Source organism: Myodes glareolus, chromosome 4, assembly GCF_982192425.1.
Source record: "Myodes glareolus chromosome 4, mMyoGla1.1, whole genome shotgun sequence".
Taxonomy (NCBI): Eukaryota; Metazoa; Chordata; class Mammalia; order Rodentia; family Cricetidae; genus Myodes; species Myodes glareolus.
The window spans coordinates 1940505-1968447 of record NC_142029.1 but is presented as its reverse complement, the minus strand read 5'-3'; the positions used below and the strand labels follow the sequence as shown (position 1 = coordinate 1968447).

General features: G+C 44.5%; 1 protein-coding gene across 1 annotated transcript in view; it reads right to left on the bottom strand.

The window, feature by feature from the left end:
- Nucleotides 1-6683: 6683 nt before the first annotated feature.
- The window catches only part of LOC146894540 (uncharacterized), a 35537-nt gene continuing 14277 nt past the window's right edge, over nucleotides 6684-27943 (bottom strand). Inside the window, exons 2-3 of the mRNA XM_085689971.2 lie at nucleotides 10026-10107; nucleotides 6684-7376 (exon numbers count right to left, since the gene is read on the bottom strand). Of these exons, the coding sequence (XP_085546097.2) occupies nucleotides 7279-7376; nucleotides 10026-10107 (180 nt within the window). The 3' untranslated portion in view covers nucleotides 6684-7278. The remainder of the gene's footprint in view (nucleotides 7377-10025; nucleotides 10108-27943) is intronic.

The following is a 27943-nucleotide window of genomic DNA, read 5'->3' as shown; positions in this document are numbered from 1 at the left end:
TTTCTGTACAGTGTGCCCAGTTTTCTTCTTAATTATGTAAGTTCTTATAGGAGAGTAAAAAGTCCTCTTTCCTAAATACGGGTTTCAGTCTTAGCTCCCGTCTTCTGAGTTTCCCTGTGCTGGTTGAGCATTTGGCTTTGGTTTCTTCTGTGTACAGATGCTCTTCATTTCTAACTAGCCAATCTTACCACTTCACTTTCACCTCCTCCTACTGCTACACGTACAAAGCCTTTGCCTCGTGTGTGTGTGTGTGTGTGTGTCTGTTAGAGTGCTTATGTGTGCATGTGTGTGTGCATGTGTATGTCTGTGTGCGTGTGTGCATGCGTGCATGCATGTGTTATTGTGGTTGGGACATGAAGTGTGCCCTACCAGGCTCACATGTTGAAGGCCTGGTCCCCAGTGCAACAGTATTGAGGGGAAGAACTTTAGGGAAGCCACTGTGTTGTGAGATTCTGACCTACTGCATGAATGAATCCAACAGTGGATCACAATCTGGTGGCAGTATTGGGAGAGGGACAAAGGAGGAGATGGAGACTAGTTGGAGGACATAGGTCACTGGGGTCACACTATTGAAAATTCCACGGTGTCTCTGGCCCGTTCCTGTCTTCCCCATTTCCCCTGTTCTCCCCCCTCTCACACAAATTGGGATTTGGGTGGTGAATTGCCTGAGCTTTCACCATCTGGTAGTGATATTTCATTGCATTTTAATAAATAAAGCTTACCTGAATATCAGAGAGTAAAACAGCCAAGCCACCCTGGCCAGCCTTACAGACCAGGCAGTGGTGACACACACCTTTAATTCCAGTAGCCACACTAGTTTGCCAGAGAGGTGCACACCCTTAATCCCAGCCCTAGAGAGGAATATAAAATGGGAGAGACAGCTCTCAGTCTCATTCTGAGATTCCTGGAGGCAGGATCGCCATTTCGGACTGAGGTAGAGGTAAGAGCCAGTGGCTAGCTGATTTGCTTTTCTGACCTTCAGGTTGAACCCGTTTCTGTCTGTGGGTTTTTATTAGTCATGCTGCACTACCTAAAGCCAAAATCTAGGCTACACAGTGGTTTTCTTGCTGGCAGACTGAGATCAACCTACAGATGTGCGCTTTCCTGAACTTTTGTTAAGCCTTGTCCACACGCCTCCCACCTCCAGTCTCTGCAGACTGCCCTCTGCCCTCTCCTCCAGGCTCTTTACCATGGCATATCTGTCCATCAGCCTTATCTGAAATCAGCAACTGTGAGCACACCCTTCACTGCCAGCCTGCCCACTGAGACCCACGCCCTCTGCAGCTTGTGTGGCTTGAGTTTCACCTCACAATTCCAAAAGTGGTACTTGCCCTTCTGTTTCACGGTGTGCTTATCCCTTCTGGATGATTCCTGAGAAAAAAATGAAAAAAAAATTGTCTAATATCCATCCTTCTCAAGTTGCCGCTTCCAGTTCTATAAGTTCGGGGTTTTCTAGCAAAGATTGAGGCAGGAATTCTGACTCTTTAAAAGGTTTTGTACTTGGCATACCCATCGTAGTACATTTTTCCCCGAGAGTTATTTTATAATATTCTCATCGTAAAAGAATGACTCACTAAATAACCTCTGGTTGTCTTCAGCATGGCGACTCATATTCTACATGACTTCCAGCTTGCCTCAGTCCTTATAGGGAGTATTAAGCTTTTTTTTTTTTTTCTGCCTGATAAACCTCTCCACTGATGCAACAATCCAAATCAGACCAAATCAGACCAAATTAAAAGAAACCCAGGTATAATGGATGTCAGCGCTCCCTGGTGGCCCTCCGGAAAAACACACAGAGGGGTACGAAAACCGAGGGGGACCATGTGTTCTTTCTCTGGGGGGGTAGTTTAAATAGCCTATGGGAGTGGTCTTGACCCTCCCTGGGGAGGGGTCACCATTTTGGTGGGCGTTCTTGGAGGTCGAGTCTGGACTGAGGCAACTCCCAGGGGATGGGGGCTTGGAACTTTCCACCAAACATTCCAGACTTCTTGTATATATGGATGCCAGGGGGCTGAAATGATGCTTCCAACCAAACAGGGAGCCCTTGATTTCTTTCAACAACAGAAAATGTCTCTTAAAGAAATTTGCAAAATTGAGACTACCCATTCCTTGTGTGTGTCACTCATAGCTACAAATTAAACAGGTTCTTTGTTTTTCTTCCTTTTTTTCTATGTCCCAAGAAGCTGACTCAGTCGCTGAACTACAGTGGAGATTTCCTTGTCCTCTGCCTCTGGTTGGGTTTGGCTGCTGAGGCCTGGGCAGGAGGTCAGTTGGAAGGAAGCACAAGCTTAGCTGTTTGGCTCTCTCTGTGCTGAGTCACTGTAGGTTGGCGAGTTGATTTTGTCATCCTCTGAAGCCTTCCCTATGGTTGAGTGACTCTCCTGCTCCTTGGCTCTAGACCTAGCATGGGGGTGTCCCCGCGTCCCAGCCATCGCTATTGTCTTAGTCACTGTTCTATTGCTGTGAACAGACACCACGGCCGCTGTAACTCTCTTAAAAGAAAGCACCTAACTGGGGCTGGCTCACAGCTTTATAAGTTCAGTCCATTGTCATCACGGTGGGGAGCATGGTGGCCGACACATACGGTCCTAGAGAAGTAGCTGAGAGTTCTAATCTGATCTGGACTCCGTGAGAAGAGAAAGCGATACTGGGCCTGACTTGAGCATTTAGCCCACACCTAGTGACATACTTCTTCCTCTAATAAGGCCACACCTTCTAATTCTTTTAATTCTTTCAGATGGTGCCAATCTCTGGGGACTAAGCATTCAAATACATGAGCCTATGAAGGCCGTTCTTACCCAAGCCACTACAACTAGACTCAGAGTGCCAACCATCTTCTATGTTCTCCCTGCACTCTACCTATGCCTCTGGAACAGTGTCTTTAAAACTCTGCTTAAAGGGAACATACTCCTGTGTGCTCGTTCTGGGACCGGTCATATTTGCTGCCCTGAACATCCTCCGGCCTCTCCAAGTAGTTCTGTGTTTTTTACAGATTTGCCTGAGGAGCTGAACTCTTCCCAACATGACTAAGATACAACATAAAATTCCACTGGAGTATTTGTGTTTGGAAATCTTGGCATGGCATCAAGAAAACATTTTTAAAAGTGGAAATTGGTGCTGGAGCAATGGCTCAGTGATTAAGGCACCTGACGCTCTGCAGAGGCGTTTGGTTCCCAATCACACATCACGTAGCTCACAATAGCTTGTGACTCCAGCTCCAGGGAACCCAATTTCCGCCTCTGGCACACCCACACACAAACACACACACACATGCTTAAGAATCAATACTCTTTAAAGTGAGGATTTAGGAATTCGGGCTGGGACACAGTCCAGTCAATAAAGTACATGACTGTCGAGAGTGAGGAACCGGTTGATTACCACAATTCACACTGGAAAGAAAAGAAAGAACTGGGCCTGTTGTTGTGGGTTTGTAATCCCAGCACCAACGAAACAGAGAAAGGCAGATGCACACATACACATGTGTATCTGTGTACACATGAACATGAACAGGCACATAACACGCAATGTAAAAAAAAGTGTTCTAGAGAGCGAAGGACAAAAAGTCTATATAAATAGCAATGTTGGTAGAGATTTTCCATTCTGATTATACAAATTTACATTTAAAATGTAACTTCTCACGGTAACCTTTAAACCAAATCAATTATAGTCAAATATTTTGCACAATGTTTAAAATGTCTCAACAGATCAAATAGAAATAAGTGGAAAAGAAAATGACCTTTAAATTTTCATTAAGTTTTTTGTGATGTTTTGCATGTTGATGTTGAGGAATGAAAAGCATAAGCTTATATTTTCATATTTTAAAGATCTCTTCCATCTGTCTGGAAAGGAAGAATGTAAATTTCTTGCATCCTCCTGTAGTGTGGAAGGCACTCTTTGTTAGGATGGGGTTGTATCATGTAGGTGTCTCTACTGTCTGCAGTGTGGAAGGCAAAACCCACTTTGCTAGGATGGGGTTGTATCATGTTGGTGTCTCTACCGTCTGCAGTGTCGAAGGCAAAGCCCTCTTTGTTAGGATGGGGTTGTATCATGTAGGTGTCTCTAACATCTGCAGTGTGGAAGGCAAAGCCCTCTTTGTTAGGATGGGGTTGTATCATGTTGGTGTCTCTACCGTCTGCAGTGTGGAAGGCAAAGCCCTCTTTGTTAGGATGGGGTTGTGTCATGTAGGTGTCTCTACCGTCTGCAGTGTGGAAGGCAAAGCTCTCTTTGCTAGGATGGGTTGTATCATGTAGGTGTCTCTACTGTCTGGCTAAATTTGCTTCTTCAGTTCTGCTGTGTTTTGACTAAAAGCCTTTAACGTAGAGTGAAGACTGTTTCTCATCTGTGGAATAACAAGAGACACAGCTTGGTACCAGTTGCCTTTTCAATTTCTTATCTTAGCAGGGAGCAGGCTAAATGGCTCTTGGGTCTTTCTCATCTTCACTGTGTCTAACACATTGCTGGGACCGTGCCACTCAAGTGATAGAATCCGCTGGAATAGCTCACCTGAGAAGAAACACACACGGTCGATGCTAGATTTCCATTCAGTGGCTCACTTAACTAGCAGAGTCTGCTGTCAGTAGGGCTAAGAACCACACAACGTTTGAAATTTTATCCACTTGTGAGCTAGGAAGTTGGTCTGTCTCACGTTCATGGATGCTGCCCAAAAGCACGAACAGACAGCTGGGTCAGAGACTAAGAACACTGTCTCACTTTGTGATGGTGGGCCCTGCATTGCCCGCAGGGTCCCAAGAGCATCTAGGCAGCCTCTGATATTCATCCTGTTGACTGTGACATGGACAGAGGCACAGTTCCGTGCTGTCATCCTCGGCATGAATGCAAAATGGGGTTTGTGGCTTTGAAGCAGAAAAGAATTGCAGAATTAGCCAGTGGGAAGCAGAGTTGAAGTTTTATTAAAGTTAGAAAAGGCTCAAGAAATGACTGACAGGTTCTAGAGTCCTACAGAAGACAACCCTTGAGTGTGTCTGTGAAGGTTTATTTAGGGCCGATTAATTGAGGTGGGGAGACCCACCCGAATCGGGGACAGCACTATCCCAAGACTGAGGTCCTTCCCTGAATAAAAAGGAGGAATAAAGAGGATCATCATTCACATCTCCCAACTCCCACAACTCCCAACGTGCCTTCCTAACTGTGAATACAATGTGACCTGCACCTCACATTCCTGTCACCATAACTTCCCACCATGATGGACTGTACCCTTGACTGAGCTCCAAAGTTTCTTAAGTTGTTTTAATTTTTTTTAATTATATAGTTTTTATCCATAGAGCAATGTTCAGTAGCAGGAACTATGATTGGCTGAGGCTGGTGCTGGGGTTTGACAGATGGCAGTTTAAGTTATCTTTGTGGGGGGGATTTTATCCCAGGGACAGGAAAAGTAGCTGTCAGACTGTCACCTTAGGTTTTCTGTTCTGTTTTTAAACTAAAGGACATGAAGGGCAATCTGTCACCGTTTTCCTCTTGTGGTCTACCCATTCCATTCAGAGACTTTCAATTTCCTTCATTCCCTTCTGATGACCCCCCAATGAGAAGAGTTACACCACACAGTCACACAGACTGTCTGGTCTAGGGATCTGGGGCGTATACAGCCATTCTAGGAAGAGGAAGGGCATGTGCAGGGGAGAGTCCGGAGGGTGGTGAGGAAGGGAGGACCTCAAAGTGGGTGCTGGGGCCAGGGATTCTCTCCCGGGCATGTAAGCAGCAGCCTGATCATCCATACCCCTACAGAGAGCAGAGAGCCTGTGGCGAGTTACACAGCCTTTGGGCAACCTTCTCTGTGCGAAAGAGCCAGGGAGCCTGTGGTGAGCTTCTCAGAGTTTGGGCAACATTCTCACTGCAGGAGAGCAGAGAGCAGGGGGTCTTTGAGGCAAGCCATAGCCTTTGGGCAACGTTCTCATTGCAAGTGAGCAGGGAGCCTTGGCAAGCTAATGTTCGGATAACATTCTCACCGCAAGAGAGCAGGGAGCTGGAGCATGTGGTGAGCTACTCAGTCTTTGGGCAACCTTCTCACTGGAACTACCTTCCTTGCCTCCCTGAACCTCCCTGAGCATCTGAAGCACTCAGGGAACACCTGAGCTTTTTCTAACCCTGTGTTCTCGGCTTCCTCTCCCTCCCCTGCTATCAGAAGCCCCCAAACTGAAAACAACTGGTTTATATCTGAGTTGAGAAGGCCCCCACCCCGGCCCCTGCCCAGAAGAGCAGGCAGAGAATCAGGGCTGAGGGCAGCTCTGCGGTGAGAGGTCCAGCATTTTATTCTCATTGGGAGCCTGGGTGGAGTGGCACCTTCCAGTATGAAGCACACTTTATCAGTGGTAAGAGATTGACTCTCAGATGCCCCATTTTATGGGACTAAACCAGCTTGGCTGCCCCCTGCATCTACTGATTTTTATCCTTTGTGTCAACAAAAATGGCAGAACAAAAGATGAACTAAAATCAGCATCATTGGCTGGTAAGCCTGGAGTTGCTACTTGTTCCAATTACATTATACATTTAAAGTTATTAATGAGGTTACTTTTGGAACTCAAGCTCAAATTATGCTTGGTGAGAATGGTTTCTTTTCTAACATGAAACATTTAAGTAATCCTTAGCTAACCGGACTACAAAGTATTCGTTCATAACCTTCTAGTTCTCACCACAACATTCATTTTCACCAGCAAGAAAGTGGTGTGTGCTGAAACCATATTTTTTTATGTGTGTGTAAATCTTTGTTGATCGCAATTGAGGAGAAAGTTAAGGGAAAAGCTTGCTTGTGATATTTTAATACCATGCTAATAAGAAGGACTAAAATCGGAAATTTTGAATCATAAGTACTCATTTGAAAGCATATGTCACTGTGGTGTGATTTTGTAGCTGTCAAAAATCAAAGCAATTAACACATGTCGTGGGATACTCAATCTGCTCGATGGGATGTGAATGGGATATTGTGACAAACCTTACTATTCATGAAAATTGAATTGTATATTTACAAGGTAAAAGGACTTAACTCACAAGTGTCCAGTGACAATTTGATGGTTTGTGGGCGTGAGTCCCATGGAGTTATTTCTCAGCCCAGTGAGGAGGCATTCATAGGTTGTACTGCTGTACGACAGCGCCCCCAAGTGGAAAGGTGAGCACAGTGTCGCTCCAAACAGTTACTGGGGCTTTACAAAGCCCTCCTAGGTAAAGCAACTAAACAGTACATCTATGCTTGCTTTATAGAGTTTGAGAATCAGGGCAGGGTGGTTCAGCCTGGTGCCTCGGGCTGGGTTTTTCCCATTCAGATTGTCACTTGAGGCTGCAGTCGCAGAAGGCTGTGTGGTCTGATTGCACATTGGCGGAGGTCTCAGTGGCCACTGGGCGCCCATGATATAGCAGCTGCCTGCCTGCAGAGGGAGAGAGAGGAGAGAGAAGGGAGCAGCTCTGGCAGTGGTAATGCTTTTGAATCAGCTAATTCTCAGTCACCTGCTAATCCTGTTCCTACAGGCAGCCCTGTTCCTACAGAGGACGGTTATGTTATTATCATTGACACAATGACTGAACTCATGGAGGTGTCGTTGGCCTAAACAAACCTTGTGCTGAGAACTGGGCTTCAGAAATGTGTAGTAGGACAGAGTGAGATCAAGAGGAGAGGATTTACAGGAGTCTACAAGCATCTCCGGACTGCCCCTCACGGTAAGCCACCGGGTGAAGCTTCACCAACACCCAAGGCTGTCCTTTGATCTTCACACATTCCCTGTGGCCTGTGGGCGTGATGGCTAATCTTGGTCATCACTGTGGCCTACCTGAGAAGAAGGAACCTCAACTGCCCCCATCAGATTGGCTTGTGAGCTGTCTGTGGAGCATTTTCTTAATTGCTAATTGATATGGGAGTGCCTCCCATCACTAGGCAGGTGGGTGTGGGCTTTATAGAAAGCTGCCTAAGTAAACAAGAAGAACTAAACCATTAAGCAGAGTTCCTCCACAGTCTCTACTTTCGGTTCCTGCCTCAGTTTCCCTTGAGGATGTAAATTGAAATAAACTCATTTGAAAATTCCCTTTGATCATGTTATCTATTACAGTAACAAAAAACAAACTAGAACACACACATACACACACACAGAGAGAGAGAGGGAGACACACACACACACATATACATACATACACACACACATACACATACATACACACACACACACACACAGAGAGAGAGAGAGAGAGGGAGAGAGAGAGAGAGAGAGAGAGAGAGAGAGAAACTAAATGTAAGATAAAAGTGTACCCTAGCTTTTATTGTGGGAAGAATTTAATGCTCCCCCACTGCCTCGGTAACTCTCCTGTGGTGTTTCCAAACCAGCATGGAACACGGCACAGACAGAGGCATCTGGTCACTGTTGACTGAATCAGAAAATCCCTTGGAAGGGGGCGGAGTACTTTCTGCAATGACTTCAGCTTATTCCACTTGCTGCATCAGCACCCAGTGCACCAGGTTATTTTCCTTTAGACCACCAACCAACTCCCAAGTCATGACACTGAGACTTATTAGTTATGAATGCTTGGCCTAGCTTAGGCTTATTTCTGGCTAGCTCTTTTTAACTCAAGTTAACCTGTTTATCTACCTTTTACCTTGGGACTTCTCTCTCTCTCTCTCTCTCTCTCTCTCTCTCTCTCTTTCTCTCTCTCTCTCTCTCTCCCTTCCTTCCTTTCTTTTCTTTCTCTCTTTTCTTCCTTCCTCTCCCCCTTCCTTCCTCTCCCCCTTCCTCCCTTCCTTCCTTTTCTTCCTTCTTTCTGTATGTCTTACTTTCCTGCTTCCTCCAATGTCTGACTGACTTGTGGCTGCCTGGGATCTGGTTCTGTGTGCATCCCTCTCTTTCTCCCTCATTCTTTTCTCCTTCTTCTCTTGAGCCTAGATTTCTCTTCCTATTTATTTCCTCTGACCGCCAGCCCTGCCTATCTCTCTCCTGCCTAGCCATTCAGCTTTTTATTAGACCAATCAGGTGCCTTGGGCAGGCAAGGTGAAACAAATGTAACACATCTTTATAAAGTTAAAAGTAATATTTCGCAGCATAAACAAATGTAACACATTTTTACACAGTTAAAACCATGTTCTGTAACAACCCAGTCAGCAGGCACCTCTCCCTCCAGGTCTCTGCACAGGAATTCTTGCAGGCTGGCATAGTTCCCAAGTGCCAAAAAGACTCTATAAGGTTTGTTTCCCATTTTTTTTTTCAGTTTGTAGTAAAACATAAATTCACAGTCACTCAATAAAGACATGAATTCTTTTACCAGCAGCATTCTACCAAATCAGAACTTTTCCAAACTATGCTTCCCGATTCGATTGCTACATTGCAATGATAATGTCCAAGTGATGACCTTGAAGGTCTGTCCAACTCGAGAAACCTAATGAATGATTAAGAGAATGAAACGGTTCTCAATGAGATTTCATGCTTACTGAGTTGTGGATGCTAAGGTTTTTGATGGATGGTCATGGATGGTTGTCTAATTCCCCAGTCATGCAAGTAAACAGATTTGCTGTATTTTAGAGGCACAGCTATAGTGTCATCTGAGATGTAATACAAGTCCAGCCAGTTCTAGCATGGCTATGCCACCGTGTCCAGTATCAGGCACAGGGAGATGGGAATGGCTGAAGCCACCCAGAACCATCTCCGCCCTTGTAGATCGGAGAACAAATAATTATTTACAAGGCATAATCAAAAGTACAATATTTTAATAGTAGCTGAAATAACTTAGTGATTGAAATTAAGAATGGTTATAAATACATACCAAAATATTGTTCTTTAAAAAATTATTTCTATTTATTTGTACATGTGTGCTTGTGTCTATGTGCCATACAAGTGCAGGTGCCTTGGAGTAGAAGAAGGGGCGTTGCATCCACTGGAACTGGAGTTAAGGAGGTCGTAAGCAACACAATGTGGGGGCTGGGAGCTGAACTCAGGTCCTCTACAAAAGCAGCGATTATTAACCACCGAGCCATCTCTCCAGCACCGTTCTTCCCTCCATACTGTCCTTGGAATCAAGGAGCCGTGTGTTGAGCTTACCTGGACCGTAGGGCTCCTTTCGTCCTGCAGACACAATCTCATAGTCTCTCTTGCTGCTCCTGTTCCTAGCAGACATGTTGCCCTACTTAGAGAAAATTTCAAATCATCATTTACAGAGGCAGAAAATCAACTCTCACACCTGTGTTTGATAGACTGCTGTGGGACAATGGTCTGTACCCTGTCACTTGTATTTTAAATAAATGCCGATTGACCAGTAACCAGGCAGGAAGTATAGGTGGGGTGAAACCCTGTCTCAAAAAGCCAAAAATTAAAAATAAAAATAGAGTTTAAAATAAAGCCACATAAAGATGAAAAATACACAGAGAGTCTGGATACTGTATATTATTGTGTTGTTGTTAAACTGTTTGATGGCTGAGGAAGGAGCAAAAGCTGCTAAAAGACATTTGATTATAAATGCTGCTGGATTAATTCAATATATATAAAATTTAAAATTTAAGTCAAAAGATATGTTACTTTGAAGAAGAGATTTTGCTTTTGTTTCAACAGGAAATGAGAGGCTGTGGATTCATTCTGGGCTGAGAAAAAACTGGTTTGATCAAGGAAGACCCCCTGAAGAATCTCTGACAGGAACCAATGGCCCAGATGCTGAGTTCTACATCCAGAACATATTCCAAGACTGCTGGCTGAGAAGATCCAGCCTCCAAGAATACTCCAGTCAGTACATGATCATAATTCTAAATTTTCTTTAGGTCCATGCCCCCAGTCAGCCAGGAAGTAGCCTGGAAAACTATGCCCACATTCCCAAAACATGGATTATGGATGTTTGCCTTTGTTTAGAATGTTGGCTACAAGTTGTTATGGATAATGGTCAGGAGAAAAGCTAAACAAAGGAAATTCAATTCAGAATTTTTTTTTTTTAAAGAAAGTGGTGGTGGGGGGGTGCTGTGGGACAATGGTCTGTATCCTGTCACTTGTATTTTAAATAAATGCTGATTGGCCAGTAGCCAGGCAGGAAGTAGAGATGGGACAATGAGAATTCTGGGAAGAGGAAAGAGTCTGTGTACAGTCCTCACCCAGACAGAGAGGAAGCCAGACACAGAGCAAGCAAAATGTGACTGCCTTGCCAAAAAAAGGTACCAAACCACATGGCTAACACAGACAAGAATTATGGGTTAATGTAAGTTATAAGAATTAGTTAATAAGAATCCTGCGCTAATGGGCCAATCAGTTTATAATTAATGTAGAACTCTATGTTATTCTTTGGAACTTAACGGCTGCAGGACCAGGTGGGAAAGAAACCTCAGTCAACACTAGATAAAAACTAAGATCCAAAAAAGGTGGTGAGACTTTCCCTAAATCTACAGAACGAGCCTGTCACAGGGCCCTGTGACACCCGTGTTTCCCAATTCCCAAGCAGAGGCTTTTATGTAAAGTTCATTGTCACTGCAAAGCTAATGCAAAGCTCTCTACTCATCGTAGCCAGAGAAACAAAAGGAAAAATTTAAAATGCTGAGAAATGTTATTTTGATGAAGCATTCAGCTGACAAGGCTGAAGTGCCACTGGTTTTTTAAAAATAACTCATTTGGAAGGATGCTAATAGTCCTTAGCAGATCAGCACATGCCTGGAGTTGTGCACCTTGGTGGTCTCTGCATTTCAGGGCTGATGAGGAGGCTCAGTGGTTAAGAGCAATGGCTGCTCTTAACAGGACTTGGGTTTGATCCACTGCCCCTACACAGCAGCTCACAACCACATGTAACTCCAGTTCCAGGGGATCTGGTGCCCTCTCTGATCTCTGTGGAAACTGGGCATGCATTGGTGTGCAGACATACATGCAGGCAAAGCAATACTAACAAAATAAAAATACAATTTGATTAAAAAGATCTCTATATCTTAAGGAGTGGGAACACAGCCATTTAGATCTCATAGTGTTCTCTTGGCTTTACCTTCAGGAGGCGCCCGTGTGTGTAAGGGAGTGTGTGCAGCTTAGGTCACACCAAGCACAGGTCATGGGCTGGTTAGATTGCCCCTTGTCTACACCCACAGTGCAGCTGAACCACTGGGAAACTGGTCCCAACGGGCTCAGCACACATCTCTTACAGGCAGGGACATGTTCCTTGTTGGCGAGGAATGACACTTTGATAGTAAGATCTGGAATGAGGTGTGTTGTCGATGTGTTGTGTTTGCTGTACTGTTTATTCTTTTGAGGGACCCACCATCCAGCTCCCAAATAAACACACAGAGGCTCATCTTAGTTACAAATGTTCGGCCTTAGCCTGGCTTGTTTCTAGACAGCTTTTCTTAACTTAAACTACACCAACTGCCTTTTGCCTCTGGACTTTTATCTTTCTCATTTCTATATAACTTTCTTCTTTCTCCATGGCTTCCTGTGTAGCTGGGTGGCCCCTGATGTCCTCCTCTCCCTGTTCTCTTGCTCCCCTCATCCCCATTCTCCTTCTATTTATCCTCTCTGCCTGCCAGCCCTGCCTGTCCTTGCTCCTACCTTGCTATTGTCGGTTCAACGCTTTATTAGACCATTGGGTTTTTAGACAGGCAAAGAATCACAGCTTCACGGAGTTAAACAAATGCAGCATAAACAAAAGGAACACATCTTAAAACAATATTCCCCCACAATGGTGTCATTCTTGTAGATTCTCAGATCTTCCAGTGGACAGATCTGAGAAGAGCAAACAGCCTTTAGAGATGGTTTGTATAGAATGATTCCATTCAAATTTCATCGAATAATGGTTTATTTTATGTTTGCTTATTTAGGTCAGAAGACAGCCTGAGGAGATCATCTCATGTGGGTTCCCTTAATTGAACTCGGGCTTCAGGCTTGGCCCCAAGTGCCTTTACCTGCCAAGCCCTCTCACGAGTCCCAATATTTCTTTTTGGCATTTGTTTCCTCTTACACTGATAATCTGGGTTTATGATTATCTAACATTTCTTCCATTTCTGAATTACATATTTCCCTACGAGTTTAGAACTTGAATGCTGTGTTAATAATAAGCAACAGAAACACCATGACTTTCGTTGCTCCTTAGACCATCCCCTCCCGAGGTACGTAACGAGACTTCTGAAACAACGCTTGTCGGTTAACTGCCACGTTTGAGATGAAGCTAGGCTCATTCGGACCAGTTTGCTTTCCATTTTAGGATTTTATTTTTATCTTTTTAAGTTGTGAATATGTGAAATGTTTACACGGTGCCAATATTAAACACTGAGCAGAAAGGTAACCAGATTCAGAGGTGTCCCTTTCAACCCTCCCCCTTCTCATCCCACCCCCCACCCCCATCTCCACAGAGAACTGTTTTCAGTGGGAATACTTAATTCCTCCCTTTCTCCCCTAGGCCCTGCTGTGTGCTCACATCTTAAATCTAAAAACGAGTTCTGGGAACGATGTGGTTCAGACAGACATTTTCCTATATGTGTGTCCTACGGTATGGCTGGTGCCTCCCTCGTGGGGGACTCCATGTGTCTTCACCTTGCCCACACTTCTGTAAAGAGGCCTCTCAAGGTTGGGTGGGGGTGGGAGGATACACAGATGTAGCTAGAGGGGGAAAATGAGGTCACTACTGCTCCTAGGTGTGGTTGAGGAGGTTTATTGTGGGTAGGAGGGAGAGCACAGTCAGGGACATCTGGTGGGGTCCAGAGAGAACAAGGCCAGCAGACTGAACCAGGCCATGGAGGGGGGCGGTGGCTAGCAGACCAGGAGAGATCCAGGAGTGGAGCCAGACAGGATTAAAGACCAAGAGACTGCTAGCCGACAAATGTGACTTGGTGAGCTCCAGGTCAATGAGAAACCCTGTCTCAAACAAAGCGGGCAGTCTCTTAGGAATGAGACCCCGTCTGTGGAGAACACCCCCTCACTCACCATGGTTGCTCCTCTGGCTTCCACATCCATGCACACGCATGCACAACCACATGTATATGTGCACCACCCAAGTGGTGCTCCCAAACCTCTCTCGGGTACGCCTGCCTGAGTTTGACCCCAGGGGTCACAAGCACACGCTGTGTATCAGAATAGTCTGTGGGCTCTTCCCTGCCATCTTCAAAAGATGTTTACAGAGCAAAGGAAAGGGGGTGGGGAGGGCATGTCAATGAGGAGAGAGAGAGTCCGTGTAGGCACATTCATCTCGGAAAGTTGGGATTACTGATTACCTATCCGTGATTATAGCCTTGGCTACTTATTCGCTTTCTCTGATTATCCTCCCAGTGTACTCGCTGTGCACAGCTCTGGGTGATTTACAGCTGACTCTGGAACTCAGGCCCTTCCTCGGAGGTGCCAGCTAGAACTCCTAGGATGTCAGAGGTGCTGTTTTCTGCCTTGAGAACAATTCCATCATCAGCATTCAAGGTCTTCACCTGGTGTAGTTCAGAGTGTGGGATCCCATGTGTTTGCAAACAGACATAACCCACAAGCCCTGCATTTCATTCCCAGTACGCAGCAGTACATGGAACCTTTCTGGGGACACCAGCTGCCTCCTCCTGCCCCTGTCTCTGTCGGAATAGAGGCATCTCCGAAAGACACTACATCCTGACCACGAGGCTGAAATCTGAGCAGCCCCTCTCATCTAGTGTGTGCCTTCCAGTTCAGCCTGCCAGAACCTCAGTTCTACATCATCAGATCTGCTTTGTACATTGTTGAAGTTGTCCCAGTTATTGATAGAGTACGAATCCTCAATATTAAACAAGAATAAATTAAAATTAAATTCTCCTTCACTACGACTCTCCTAGATGAACAAAAACCTCGAGACTTGATCAGGAGCAGACCTGCCTTAAAAAAACAAAACACTCAAAGTCCCTGAGCCAGGATGAAGCACTCACTGTCCATCAGACTGAATCCAGATGAAGTACAGAGCAAGGCCAAGATGAATCCACTCAGACATAAGGCACAGTATAAATCTATTTTTGGCTTCTTACTCTTCCCTGATTGTGGTGGCTTAGATAAGAATGGTCCCCATAAGCTCATATATCCGAATGCATGGTCACCAGGAAGTGGCACCATTTGATACGGATTAGGAGGCGTGGACTTCTTGGAGGAAGAGTGTCACTGGGGATGGGGTTTGAAGTTTCAAAAGCCGGTGCTAGACCTAGTTTTCTCTTTTGATCTGTTGTCGAGGACCAGCCTCGAAAAAAATACTTCTTACCAAGGTAGGGGTGTCGGAATTGAAGAAATGTAAGTGAAGAATATGAAGACACATAAAAATAATAAGAAAGAAAATAAAGTATCGGGAGGGCCTTCCAGTGACTGAAATCCTGAAATTCGCCCATGTTTATTTTCCACAGCTTTTGTACCCAATGTAAACTGGGGGAGAAGGTAACAAAAGACTTTTTTTTTTTTTTAACATGATACAAAAGGATAACTCACACAGTCAACTCTGAGACATCAAATCATTAGCATTCTGTCGTCTAGGAAACTAAAGTGCTCTAAGTCCTGTAGCCGAAGACCGTCCTTCCCTAGGTGACCTCATAGCTACAAAAGAAGGGAGCAGACGTACATTTGCATATCCTGACCACCCCTCAGGATGGCACCTAGCTATCTTAACTTCAAAAGAGCCAGGCAACCACCCCCTGTTAGGAGGTGCAATTAAGCCTGTTAGTCTCCAAACTCTCTGACCTGCAGACAAGGTAGAAAGGGGCCTGCACTTCTCATCCTCCACAATCTGTGGACCAGGATGTAGCCCCTCAGCTACTGCTCTAGCACAAGTATGCCGCCACGATGAGAAATGGAATAAACCTCTGAGACTGTGAGCAAGCCCCCGATTACGCTTTTGTAGGAGTTGCCTTGGTCAAGGTGTCTCTAATAATAAAATAATGAATAAGACATTGACTTAAAAAGACAAAATTATTTTTAAAGTAGAGGTTGGAGGGATGGTTCGGGGTTTAAGAGCACTGGCTGCTTTTGCAAAGGACTCAGTTTCAGTTCCCAACACTCACAACTGTCGTGACTCCAGCTCCAGATGAGCCGATGCCGCCTTTTGGCCTCTGGAGGGCACCAGCATGCACACGGTGCAGAGACATTCATGCCAGCACTGTCAACTGAGTATCTTCCTTGTTCAACATGCTGGAAAACCAGTCTGACATTATGAGCCAAAACAAACCTACCCCTCTGTAATGATCTAAGGGGTAATTTAAAAATAGCATCACAAGTTTCTCGCTCACATAGATAAACATTATCCTGGGATGTAAACATCCCAGGAAGACTGCAAATGCCCTGCCCTGCCTAGGTGGGAGGGTGCAGAACCTGGTACAATGGGACCTGGATGAGGGTGGGAGGCACTAGAAACATTTTGAGAACCTGAATGGGTTTATGTGTGCAACGTGGGGGAAAGAGCGACTGAAAAGAAACACTTAGGAACCCAGGAAACTCACAAAGTTACTTAAAGAGAGAAATCAAAGACACCAAGCCTGGTGCCTTTGTGGGTATCAGAAGAGAGAGATGGTAAGAAACTTAAAAACAATATGCAGTAACTTGACAGGGATGGGACAAAATTGTAAAGAATCACCTTTGTAGACGTTTTAAAACAACTGATTGACAGTAAGCCTATTATCAAAAGGCTTGGGACAGGGACTAAAATGGGCTCCAGGAAACGTTCCCAGCCAAGAATTGAATCCCTGGACCATTCTTCTTAGGGTCTGAGGCTGTTCTGAGCTTCTCCCAGCAGCACTCAGGATGCAGCTTAATCCGGCTGCTGGCTTCCTGCTGGTTCGGGTTCTCCCCTTTGTTATCTGGTCGGTTGTGTGTTGGTTGTCTCAGCACTGATGTAATATGTGAGCAATTTACTGTGTCTGAAGAAGTCACCTGCCCCGCACACACTCTCATCCCGCTGTCTCCTTCCACAGCCTTACCCTCCTTTGAGGAGAAGGAATCACGAAGTGTGCCTCACACTCTTGTCTGTCCTTGATGGGCCATCAAGCACGAGTTCTTCTATTATTGTCTGTTTCCCAGTGATTGCACTTTGGGGAGGACAGTGATACTAGACATGACGGACGAGAAATCAGAGGAAATTTAGGGTGAAGTGATGATTCATGATGTCTTTCAAATGAGTTCATTCTTTGTGCCCAACCTGAGCCTACAAATAATAAATGTCCATAAAGTGACAGGCTTTAATACTGTCCACAAGAAACCTAAAACGGAGTTATTAATTTGGCATGCTGGCATGCAGGTTCCTGTGTCTTAACTTGGTTTCTATTGCTGAGATGAAACACCATGACCAGAAAGCAAAGTTGGGGAGGAAAGGGTTGTAATAAACCTAATGGCTTACACTTCAGCATTGCTGCTCATCACTGAAGGAAGTCAGGACAGGAACTTAAACAGGGTAGGGTCCTGGAGGCAGAAGATGATGCTGAGGCCAGGGAGGGGAGCTCTTACTGGTTTGCTTCTCCTGGCTTGCTCAGCTCACCTTATAGAACCCAGGACCAGCAGCCCAAGGATGGCACCACTTACCACGGGCTGGACCCTCCCCCATTGATCACTATTGATAAAATGCCTTACAGCTGGACCTTATCGAGGCATTTCCTCATCTGATGACTCTACCTTGTGTTGACACACAAAACCAACCGGTTCATCATGCAAAGTCCACAGCATCAGGAGATGACATCATACAGCATGCTTCCTCTAAGAAGAGTACTGCAGCTTGTGCACAGCCAGCACCACTCTGAAGGGAACAGGGTTTGTGTGGCACATGCAATAGAGTCGATCTTGTAAAAGATGTGTGTAAAATATCTAGGACAAGAGGTTTCTTCTGCCTGTATCATTAAATACAGAGGGGTGCAGGGTCGCACCAGGTGTAGGTTTCAGCGATGCTGAAATTCACAGGAGGAAAGCATCACTATCAGCAAGCAGGTTTGTGGATGTCTTGGCCCGCTGAGTTGCACACACGAAACCATTACAAAAGTTCTAATCTCCCTTCCAGCCATTCTATGAGAGCCTCCTGCCAGGCACTCAGTAACACCCAGGACACTCCATCCTGCACCCCTGCTTTTGTGCAGTAAGCCCCCCCAAACCCAGTGTCCTACCTGACCAGTCACTTCCTGCCTTTCTCATTGGCTCCTTGGGGGCTGAGAGGGAACTGGAAAGGGGGATAAATGGGGAAGGTGAACTGCTTTAGACAGTGTTCCTTTTAAGGAAGGTCTTGGTTAAAGAAAGGATACCCCACTTCCATGAGTCGGGAAACTTAGCAATGCCAAGATGTTAATAACTTCAAATTGATCTATAGATTGATGCACTATCTGTCGAACCCCAGTCACCTGTTTTATAGAAACTGAGAAACAGATTGAAAGACTCATATGAAAAATGGGAGAGGGGGACCTTGGAGAGGCAACCCCCTTTTTCGTTTGTTTGTTTGTTTGTTTTTCAAGACAGGGTTTCTCTGTAGCTTTGGAGCCTGTCTTGGAACTTACTCTATAGACTATATAGACTCTATAGACTCACTGGCCTCAAACTCACAGAGATTCACCTGTCTCTACCTCTTGAGTGCCGGGATTAAAAGCGTGTACCATCAACACCTGGCTCATGCGTCTCCACCACCGGGCTCGGGCTCAACTTCCTTTCTTACTGAGCCTGAATTTACATCTGTATGAGGTATAAATGCTGCTCAAACAGTTGGCAAGGATTTCCACATAAAACCTGAGGAAGCTTAAAAAAAAAAAAAAAAAGACTTTTAGACAGACAAGAACAGAGTCGAGCGCAGCTGGCTTCTTGGTAACCGTCTTTTCTCTGGTAGGCTCTCTTTACTGGCAGCAAGCAGAGGTGCGGCCCCTTTAAGAGAGACTTCCTGACTCTGTGTTGGTGGCAGAAACCTCTCAGCTCTTTTAAGAGGCTCTGCCACCAGAAAGTTAAATGGTGTTTATGGGCAGCCGGCATCAGGCTTCTTAGTGGTGGCATGGACCAAATGTTGTCCCTGCCAGTACCTTTTCCATGAAGCTAGACTCTCAAAAAATTAAGGAATGGGGTAGATCCAGCCATCAAAGCTGCAGCTTTAATCCTAGCCATATTGCTTAGTATATTAAAGAAAAAAATAGAGATATACAGAAAAGAAAGATTAAGATGAAAAAAACCTCTAATCAGTTTACAGTATGTTTAAAAATATGTGTATACTTGGGATAAAAAATAAAAATAATAGAAAAAAATCCCCTTAAAAATAAAAAAAGAAATAGAGTAGTCGGGTGTGGTGGTACACGCCTTTAATCCCAGCACTTGGGAGGCAGAGGCAGGAGAATCTCTGTGAGTTGGAGGCCAGCCTGGTCTACAGAGTGATTTTCAGGACAGCCAAAAATACACAGAGAAACCTTGTCTCAAAAAACCAAAAATTAAAAACTAAAAATAAAATAAAGTTAAAAAAAAGTCACCTAAAGATGGAAAATACACAGAGAATCTGGATATTGTATGTTATTGTGTGGTCTTTGAATTTTTTGACTGTTGAAAAAGGAGCAATAACTGCTAAAAGACATTCGATTTTAAATGCTGCTGGCTTAATCTAACATATATATTTTGAAAATGCCTTGACTTCAAAAATTTAAGTCAAAATATACGTTACTTTAGAGAAGAGGGTTTGCTTTTGTTTCCACAGGAAATGAGAGGCTGTGGATTTATTCTGGGTTAAGAAAATCAGGTTTGATCAAGGAAGACCAACTGCAAAATCTCTGATAGGAGCAGATGGCCCAGATGATCCAATATTTTCAGAGTATTTCTGTTGTGATTTCTTCTGAGTTCTGCATCCAGAGCACCTTCAAGGTTGCTGGCTGAGATGATTCAACCTCACAGAATATTCCACTCAGGATTTGACCAAAACCTTACATCTTCTTTGGGTCCTCATAAGACTACCAGCACCCCCAATCAGCAGGAAGTAGCCTAGAAAACTATACCCATATTCCCCAAAAAATGGATTATAGATGCTTATCTTTGTTTAGTGTGTTGTTTATAAGTTGTTATGGATAATAGCCAGGAAAAAAGCTAAACAAAAGACGATTAGATTCAGAGTATTATTTTGAAAAGAAAAAAGGGGAAATGCTGTGGGATAATGCTCTTGTACACTGTGAAGATCTGTCACTGATAAAACCCTGATTGGCCAGTAGCCAGGCAGGAAGTATAGGTAGGGTGACAAGACTAGAGAATTCTGGGAAGAGGAAAGGCAGAGATGTAGTCACCACTCTGATGCAGAGGAAGCAAGGTGAGAATGTCTCAATGAGAAACAGTACCAAACTACATGGCTAAACATAGACAAGAATTATGAGTTAAGTCGTAAAAGCGAGTTAATAATAAGCCTGAGCTAATAGGCCAAACAGCTTATAATTAATATAAGCCTCTGTGTGCTTCTTTGGGGCTGAATGGCTGGACTGGATGGGACAGAGACTTTTGTCTACAGGTTTGGTGATCTGATACCTGCACACAGTGTGTAATTGTTAACCCTAGGGAACAAGCCCTTCTACCCTTTTAGACATATGTTGTTCTGTGTCAGAAATTTTGTACATTTCCCTGTCACTCTGAAGATATCACAGAGGGTTTGAACTGATGTTACTCTGCTGTGCTTCAGAAAAACCAAAAGTCATTCTTCACCTCAAGGTCTTAGAACCCCTTACTGAGCCTCCTCTGCTCCTCACTGCCCTTCCAGGGGCCGGTCATCACTGTTCCATTCCATTCTTGGATTAACACTATGCACAAGTGAGCGAGATGTGGTACTTACCATTCTGGGGCTTGCTTGTTTCATGGAACCTTTTGCTCCATCTAAGTGAGTGCTGCTGACAGGATTTCATTCTTCTTCTTCAGATGAATGGTATTTCATGTGTGCATTACCACACTTCAGCTGTATGTACACTGGTAGGCATATAGGCTGACGCTGTGTATCGGCTGTGTGTTAGTGCTGTAATAAACATGTACTGCACAGATATGTTTGATAAGTGATATATTCCCACTGGTAGAACTGAATCTCATGGTAATTCTTGTAGTTTGTTTTTTGTTTAGTTTCTCTCTTTGGGGGACTGCCACCCAGCTCCCATATAAATATACCGAAACTTATTCTCTTCAACTACATTTTTTTCCTCTGGGCTTTTAATGTTTATATATATATATATATATATATATATATCTTTCCTTCTTACTCCATGGCTGGTCGTGTGTCCGTGTGGTTGACCCCTGATGTCATCCTCTCCTTCTCACTCCTTGATCTTCTTCTCTTCTCCTTCTATTTATTCTCTTTGTTTGCCAGCTTCACCTACTTTCTCTCCCACCTACCTATTGGCTGTTCAGCTCTTTACTAGACCAATCAGGTGTTTTAGGCCGGCAAAGTAACACAGCTTTATAGAGTTAAACAAATGCAACATAAAAGAATTCAACACATCTTTGCATCATTAAAAAATTCCCCACAGCATAAACAGACCTAACGCATCTTAAACTGACATTTCATAACAAATTTTATAAGCTCTTTGAGTTGTTTTTCATAATGGCTGGACTAGTTTACACTCTCATCAACAAGACAAAGATGTCCTTATCTCTGCCTCTTCACCAGGACACAACAGCCAACCATATTTCAAAAGAAAGCCAAAGGTAGATGGTTCGCAGCTCCTGGTTTCTAACTTTTAAGTAGCAAACAGTGGCCTACAGGGAGACATAGAGAGCAGGGACATAGAAGTGAGGCTCCTGAGGAATCCTGTGAGCTTGGCAGCATCTGGCTGTCAACAAGAATGCCCACACAATCTAATAAAGGAAAGTGGGCATTTCAACAAGTGATATTCAAACAATAGATATCTGTAAGCAAAAGGATGGAAATGAACCACTTTCAAACATCCTAAATACAAAATCGAAAATGAACCAAAGATTTAAATGTATCATTTGTGGTGATGAAATTGTTATTGACACAGCTTAGAAGCACCTGAAAAACTTACTCAGGCTGGTCTGTGGGTATGTCTGTGAGGCCATTGTCTTGATTGTTAATGTAAGAGGATCTGGTCCTCTGTGGGCAGCACCATTCCCTGGCCAGGTGGTCCTGGGCTGCATAGGAAGCTGCACAGAACATTCCTCTATGGCTTCCTTTTCTGTGCTCCTTTGTCTGTGAGTGCGTTTCCCGGTCAGCGACACTGCTGTGTGCAATAGCAAGCACACCTGATTTCAGGTTCCTGCCTTGACTTGCTTCAATGCTGGACTGTGACCTGGAAGTATAAGTCAAATAAGCTGCTGGATTTGCTTTGTTTTTATTGCAGCAGCAGAACAAAAGTATTCTAGGGCAGTGGTTCTCAACCTCCCAAATGCTGCAACCTTTTAATACAGCTCCTCATGTTGTGGTGACCCCCCAACCATAAAATTATTTTTGTTCCTGCTTCATAACTAATTTTATTACTGTTATGAATCATAATGTAAATATTTGTGTATTTCCAATGGTCTTAGGTGACCCCTGTGAAAAGGTCATTTGAGAATCACTGTTCTAGGGCCCAGAAAAAATATATACATATAACCTAGGGTTGGATCACCAGCAGCAGTAATACACACAAATCTAAAAATGAGGTGAAGTTGACATTTGTGTAACTCCATGGGTAATCAAAACCACTGTGTATAGTACATTATGGGGAGATTTTGTAGTTTATAAATTATAATTCCATAAAGATTAGAAGGGATTTGGGAATTTACCATAGCTCCTAGAAAGAAGGAACAGTTGAATATTTATATTATCTAGCATCAAAGGCTTTTCTAAACAAATCACTACAGAAAAAAAAGTGTTACAAAGAATATCAGTAAACCTGGTTATAAATTATGCCCATAATTTCCATATTAAAAATCATTTGAAAGGCCTGCAAAACATGTGAAAGACTGTTCAAATATTGCCTTAGCTCAGCCTTCATTGTTACAACAAAATTGGTGCGGGAGAATTATCTGTATTCTATCAAGCATGTATTTTAATAAAACGCTGATTGGCCAGGCGGGAAGTATAGGTGGGAATACCAGACAGGAAGTAGAGGTGATGTAATGAGAACAGGAGAATTCTGGGAGGCAGTAAGCTTCCTCTGCCATTCCTGCCCAGACCACCAAAGACACCATGGAGCCAGCCACCAGGTCAGACATGCTGAATCTTTCCTGGTAAGCTACCATCTCGTGGTGCTACACAGATTACTAGAAATGGGTTAATCAAGATGTGAGAGTTAGCCAGTAACTAACTCTCTAGAGATAATGGGCCAGGCAGTGTTTAAATGAATACAATTTGTGTGTTGTTATTTCTGGGGCTAAGTTAGCTGTGTGGGAGCCAGGTGGGACGAAACCACCAAAGGAGCAACATGTGAGCTGACAGCTGAAAAAGGTACCAAGCCATATGGCTAACATAGATCAGAATAATGGGTTAAAATAAGTCATAAGAACTAATAAGTAGCCTGACCTAATGGGCCAATCAGCTTTATAACTTATAGAGATCTCTGTGTGATTGATTTTCTCTGGGACTTGCTGGTTGTGGGGTAACAGATACCCCAACAAGCCCACCTTCATGCTACACAAAATGAGGCTGGACAAGTTAGGAAAGAAAGAGATTCATTTTGGTCTACAGTTCTAGAAGTGGGGAAGCCTTGTGTTAGCCTTTCTCAGCATCTAGGGAACGTAGATAGAGAGAAGGGTAATAAGTGGAAGCAACAAAAAGGCAGCAACTTTGTAACAACACGTTTCAATGAGTCGAGGAACCTGGCTACTTTGTAACAACACACCTGGAAACTAAATCTATTAGTTACTTTTCTTTCTGTTGTGATCAAGAACCTACCTAGGATTAGCTAATGGGAGGGTGGGTTTATTTTGGCGTGGAGTCTGGGGATACAGTCCATCTGAGAAGGTGAGGCACAGCTTCCAGGAGAGCTAGCCTGCCTCCAAGGTACCTTTTATATTCCCTATTGAAAATATTGGAAGCCCCTAACAGTGTCAATCTCCTTATGGATTTCAGCTACTCCCTGCATACCAGCTCTGTCCTCTGCTGTAGCCAGCTTTAGCTCCTATCCTGAATATTTTTTCCCTAACAGTTTTAACTGAGTCACAGTCCAAAAGCTACAAACATGGGACATGACTAGTGCCAGGTTTCAGCACCAGACGAATGAAAAACAAACAAACAAACAAATAAATGGAAAGGACATGATTGGTTCCTAGAGATGGTGGAGGGGGGAGGTTTATTGTAGCTAAAAGGGAGACCATAGCCAGAGGCAGAGTCATCTGGGAGAGTTCAGAGCAGACATAACCAAACCGAACTGGGTCATATGAGGAGAGGGGAGGGGGAGGGATGAGCCAGACCAAGAGGCCAGGAAGTTACAGGGTAGACAAAAGGTCCAGGTAACCAAAATGGTTGTTGGATTATATAGGAAAGGGCATCTGGGGGAAGGAAAAGTTCAGTCTAATACCTGGTGTCTTAGTTGGGGTTTCTATTGCTGTGAAGAGACATCATGACCATAGCAACTCTTATAGAGAGAACATTTAATTGAGGGGACAGTTTACAGTTTCAGGGGATTAGTCCATTATCATCATGGCAAGGAGAACGGCGGCATGCAGGCAGATGTGGTGCTGGAGGAGAAGTCAAGGGTCCTACATCTTGTAGGCAACAGGAATCAACTGAGACACTGAGTGCTATCCTGAGCATGGGATACCTCAAAGCCCGCCCCCACAATAAGACTTCCTCCAACAAGACCACACCCACTCTAACAAAGCCACACCTCCTAACAGTGCTACTCCTTATGAGATTATGGGGACCAATTCCATTCAAATTACCATACCTGGGATGGAGATGCTTTGGGCAGGTGATAGAGTATGCCATCCAGGAGGACCCTGTAACAGGTAGAGACTGAGGGATGCTGGGAGACCCTGGCAGCCATGTCTGCTTTGACATGCTAAGCAGACACTTCAGTCATTTGTCCCAGGTTTGAGACCTACTAGTCAGGTGTTAGGTTTCCATTGCCCAAGGTTGGGGGGGTCTTCATTCCACAACTGTATGCGATTATAGTGTTGGCTACTTTTTGTTCAGACAAGGTCTCACATGGTCCCGGCTGTCCTGAAACTCACTGTAGTGTAAGATGACCTTGAATTCCCTCCCCCCTCTGCCTCCACATCTTGAGGGCTAGGATGATGGATGGGCATGACCACACTGTGCCATGCTTGCAATGCTGGATAGGAATTTGTTTAGGCACCAGTATCACAGAAGACAGAAGGGAGATGAATGTGGGTGTAAGTAATTTACATGCTAAGGAAGGCTCCCATTTGAAATAATAGCATATTTCCATCACACAATTAGGAACTTTAATTCAAACCCTGATTTGTATGCTCACCAACATGCAGACTTTGGCTTCAGAATTCAAGCTGTATTTCAAAGATTGACAATCATTCAAAAGGGAGCACTGAATGTCCCTCCATTTCTCCCTCTTCTCTTAAGAGCTAAACTGTAGAGATGGCTCCAGAAAGTGGCAGGAGAAAGAACCGTGGTGTGAGTGTTAAGCAGCGTCTGTGTCTGAGAGCTGAGCCGGCTAAACCTGCATCACTGTTCTCCAAGCTGTTGAGACAGCTAAAATTATGTATATGTGACCTGATTCTTTGTAAAATTCAGTTTGCATATGTGTGCGGGCACACACACACACACACACACACACACACACACACACACACACAAATTGAATATATCTGCGGTGGTGAGAGTTGAAGGTTGTTCTGATTTTTCTTCCTGACCTCAGATTTGCCATCTCATTGCCAGTCTCCTCCCCAGCCTCCCGGTTGCTGGGATGACAGGTGTGTACCAGGACACCTGGCTTGTTTTTGTTGCTGTTGCTATTATAGATTGATTTTTAAGTACATGCATGAGTGTATATCGGTATGTGGGTATGTGCAAGGGAGTGTGTGTGCTTGTAGAGGTTAGAAAGTCAGATCCCCTGGACCTTGCAGGCAGTTGTGATCTACTGACGTGGGTGCTAGGACTTTAACACAGTCCTCTAGAAGAGTAATACATGCTCTCAATTGCAGAGCCAGCTCTCCAACCCTTTCTGCTGTTTTTTTTGAGACAGGACCTTGCTATATATCAGGCTAACCTAGCTTTGTGCCCCAGGCTGGCCTCAAACTTGCAATCCTTCTGCCTCAGCCTTCTGATTGCTGGAGTTAACATGTGTACAGTAGTTTATATATTTTATCTAAAGCAATGAGTAGTCTCTTTTCAATTGTTTTTAACAACAAAACCTGAATAATTAAAATACACTATTAAGACAGTAGAGAAGAGAAAGAAGACAGCATGTGTTTGATTTATAATTTATTATAAATTATATATTATTATAATTGTATAAATTATACAATCAATTTATAGCCCCATATATCTATCTTGTCCCATTCTTGCTGTTGTAACAAAGTATATTCACCTAAGTAACTTACAAACAACAGCGGTCAAGGAAGGAGCAGATTCATTTGCCTGCAAAAGCTGCCCTCTGCCTTCAACACGGCTCCTTCCATACTTACGTAGCAGAAGGGCAGAAAGAGTCAAGAAGTCGCCTTTTCAAAAAGATTCATTTTATGCTTTATTTACTTTATGTGTGTATGCATACAATAACACAAACACACATACATTCACACATGTGGGGTTTCATGCAGCTCTGGCTGGTCTAGAACTTCCTGTGTAGACTAGGCTGGCCTTAACTCAGAGAAACCCATGTACTTGTGCCTCCTGAGAGCTAGAATCACAGCTGCACACCACACCACCTCCCGAGAGCTAGAATCACAGGTGCACACCACACCACACCACATTCTGAGAACTAGAATCACAGCTGCACACCACACCACACCACCTCCTGAGAGCTAGAATCACAGCTGCACACCACACCACACCACCTCCTGAGAGCTAGGATCACAGGTGCACATCACCACACCACCTCCTGAGAGCTAGAATCACAGCTGCACACCACACCACATCCTGAGAGCTAGAATCACAGCTGCACACCACACCACCTCCTGAGAGCTAGAATCACAGGTGCACACCACACCACCTCCTGAGAGCTAGAATCACAGCTGCACACCACACCACACCACCTCCTGAGAGCTAGAATCACAGGTGCACACCACATCACCTCCTGAGAGCTAGAATCACAGCTGCACACCACACCACCTCCTGAGAGCTAGAATCACAGCTGCACACCACACCACACCACCTCCTGAGAGCTAGAATCACAGGTGCACACCACATCACCTCCTGAGAGCTAGAATCACAGGTGCACACCACACCACCTCCTGAGAGCTAGAATCACAGCTGCACACCACACCACCTCCTGAGAGCTAGAATCACAGCTGCACACCACCACACCACATCCCGAGAGCTAGAATCACAGGTGCACACCACACCACCTCCTGAGAGCTAGAATCACAGCTGCACACCACACCACACCACCTCCTGAGAGCTAGAATCACAGGTGCACACCACATCACCTCCTGAGAGCTAGAATCACAGGTGCACACCACACCACCTCCTGAGAGCTAGAATCACAGCTGCACACCACACCACATCCCGAGAGCTAGAATCACAGGTGCACACCACACCACCTCCCGAGAGCTAGAATCACAGGTGCACACCACACCACATCCCGAGAGCTAGAATCACAGGTGCACACCACACCACCTCCTGAGAGCTAGAATCACAGGTGCACACCACACCACCTCCTGAGAGCTAGAATCACAGGTGCACACCACACCACCTCCTGAGAGCTAGGATCACAGGTGCACACCACACCACATTCTGAGAGCTAGAATCACAGCTGCACACCACACCACATTCTGAGAGCTAGAATCACAGGTACACGCCGCACCACCTCCTGAGAGCTAGAATCACAGCTGCACACCACACCACCTCCTGAGAGCTAGAATTACAGGTGCACACCACACCACACCACACCACCTCCTGAGAGCTAGAATTACAGGTGTACACCACCACACCACATCTTTTGCCCCTTTTCCTCCCCTCCTCACAGGTCCTTGAAATA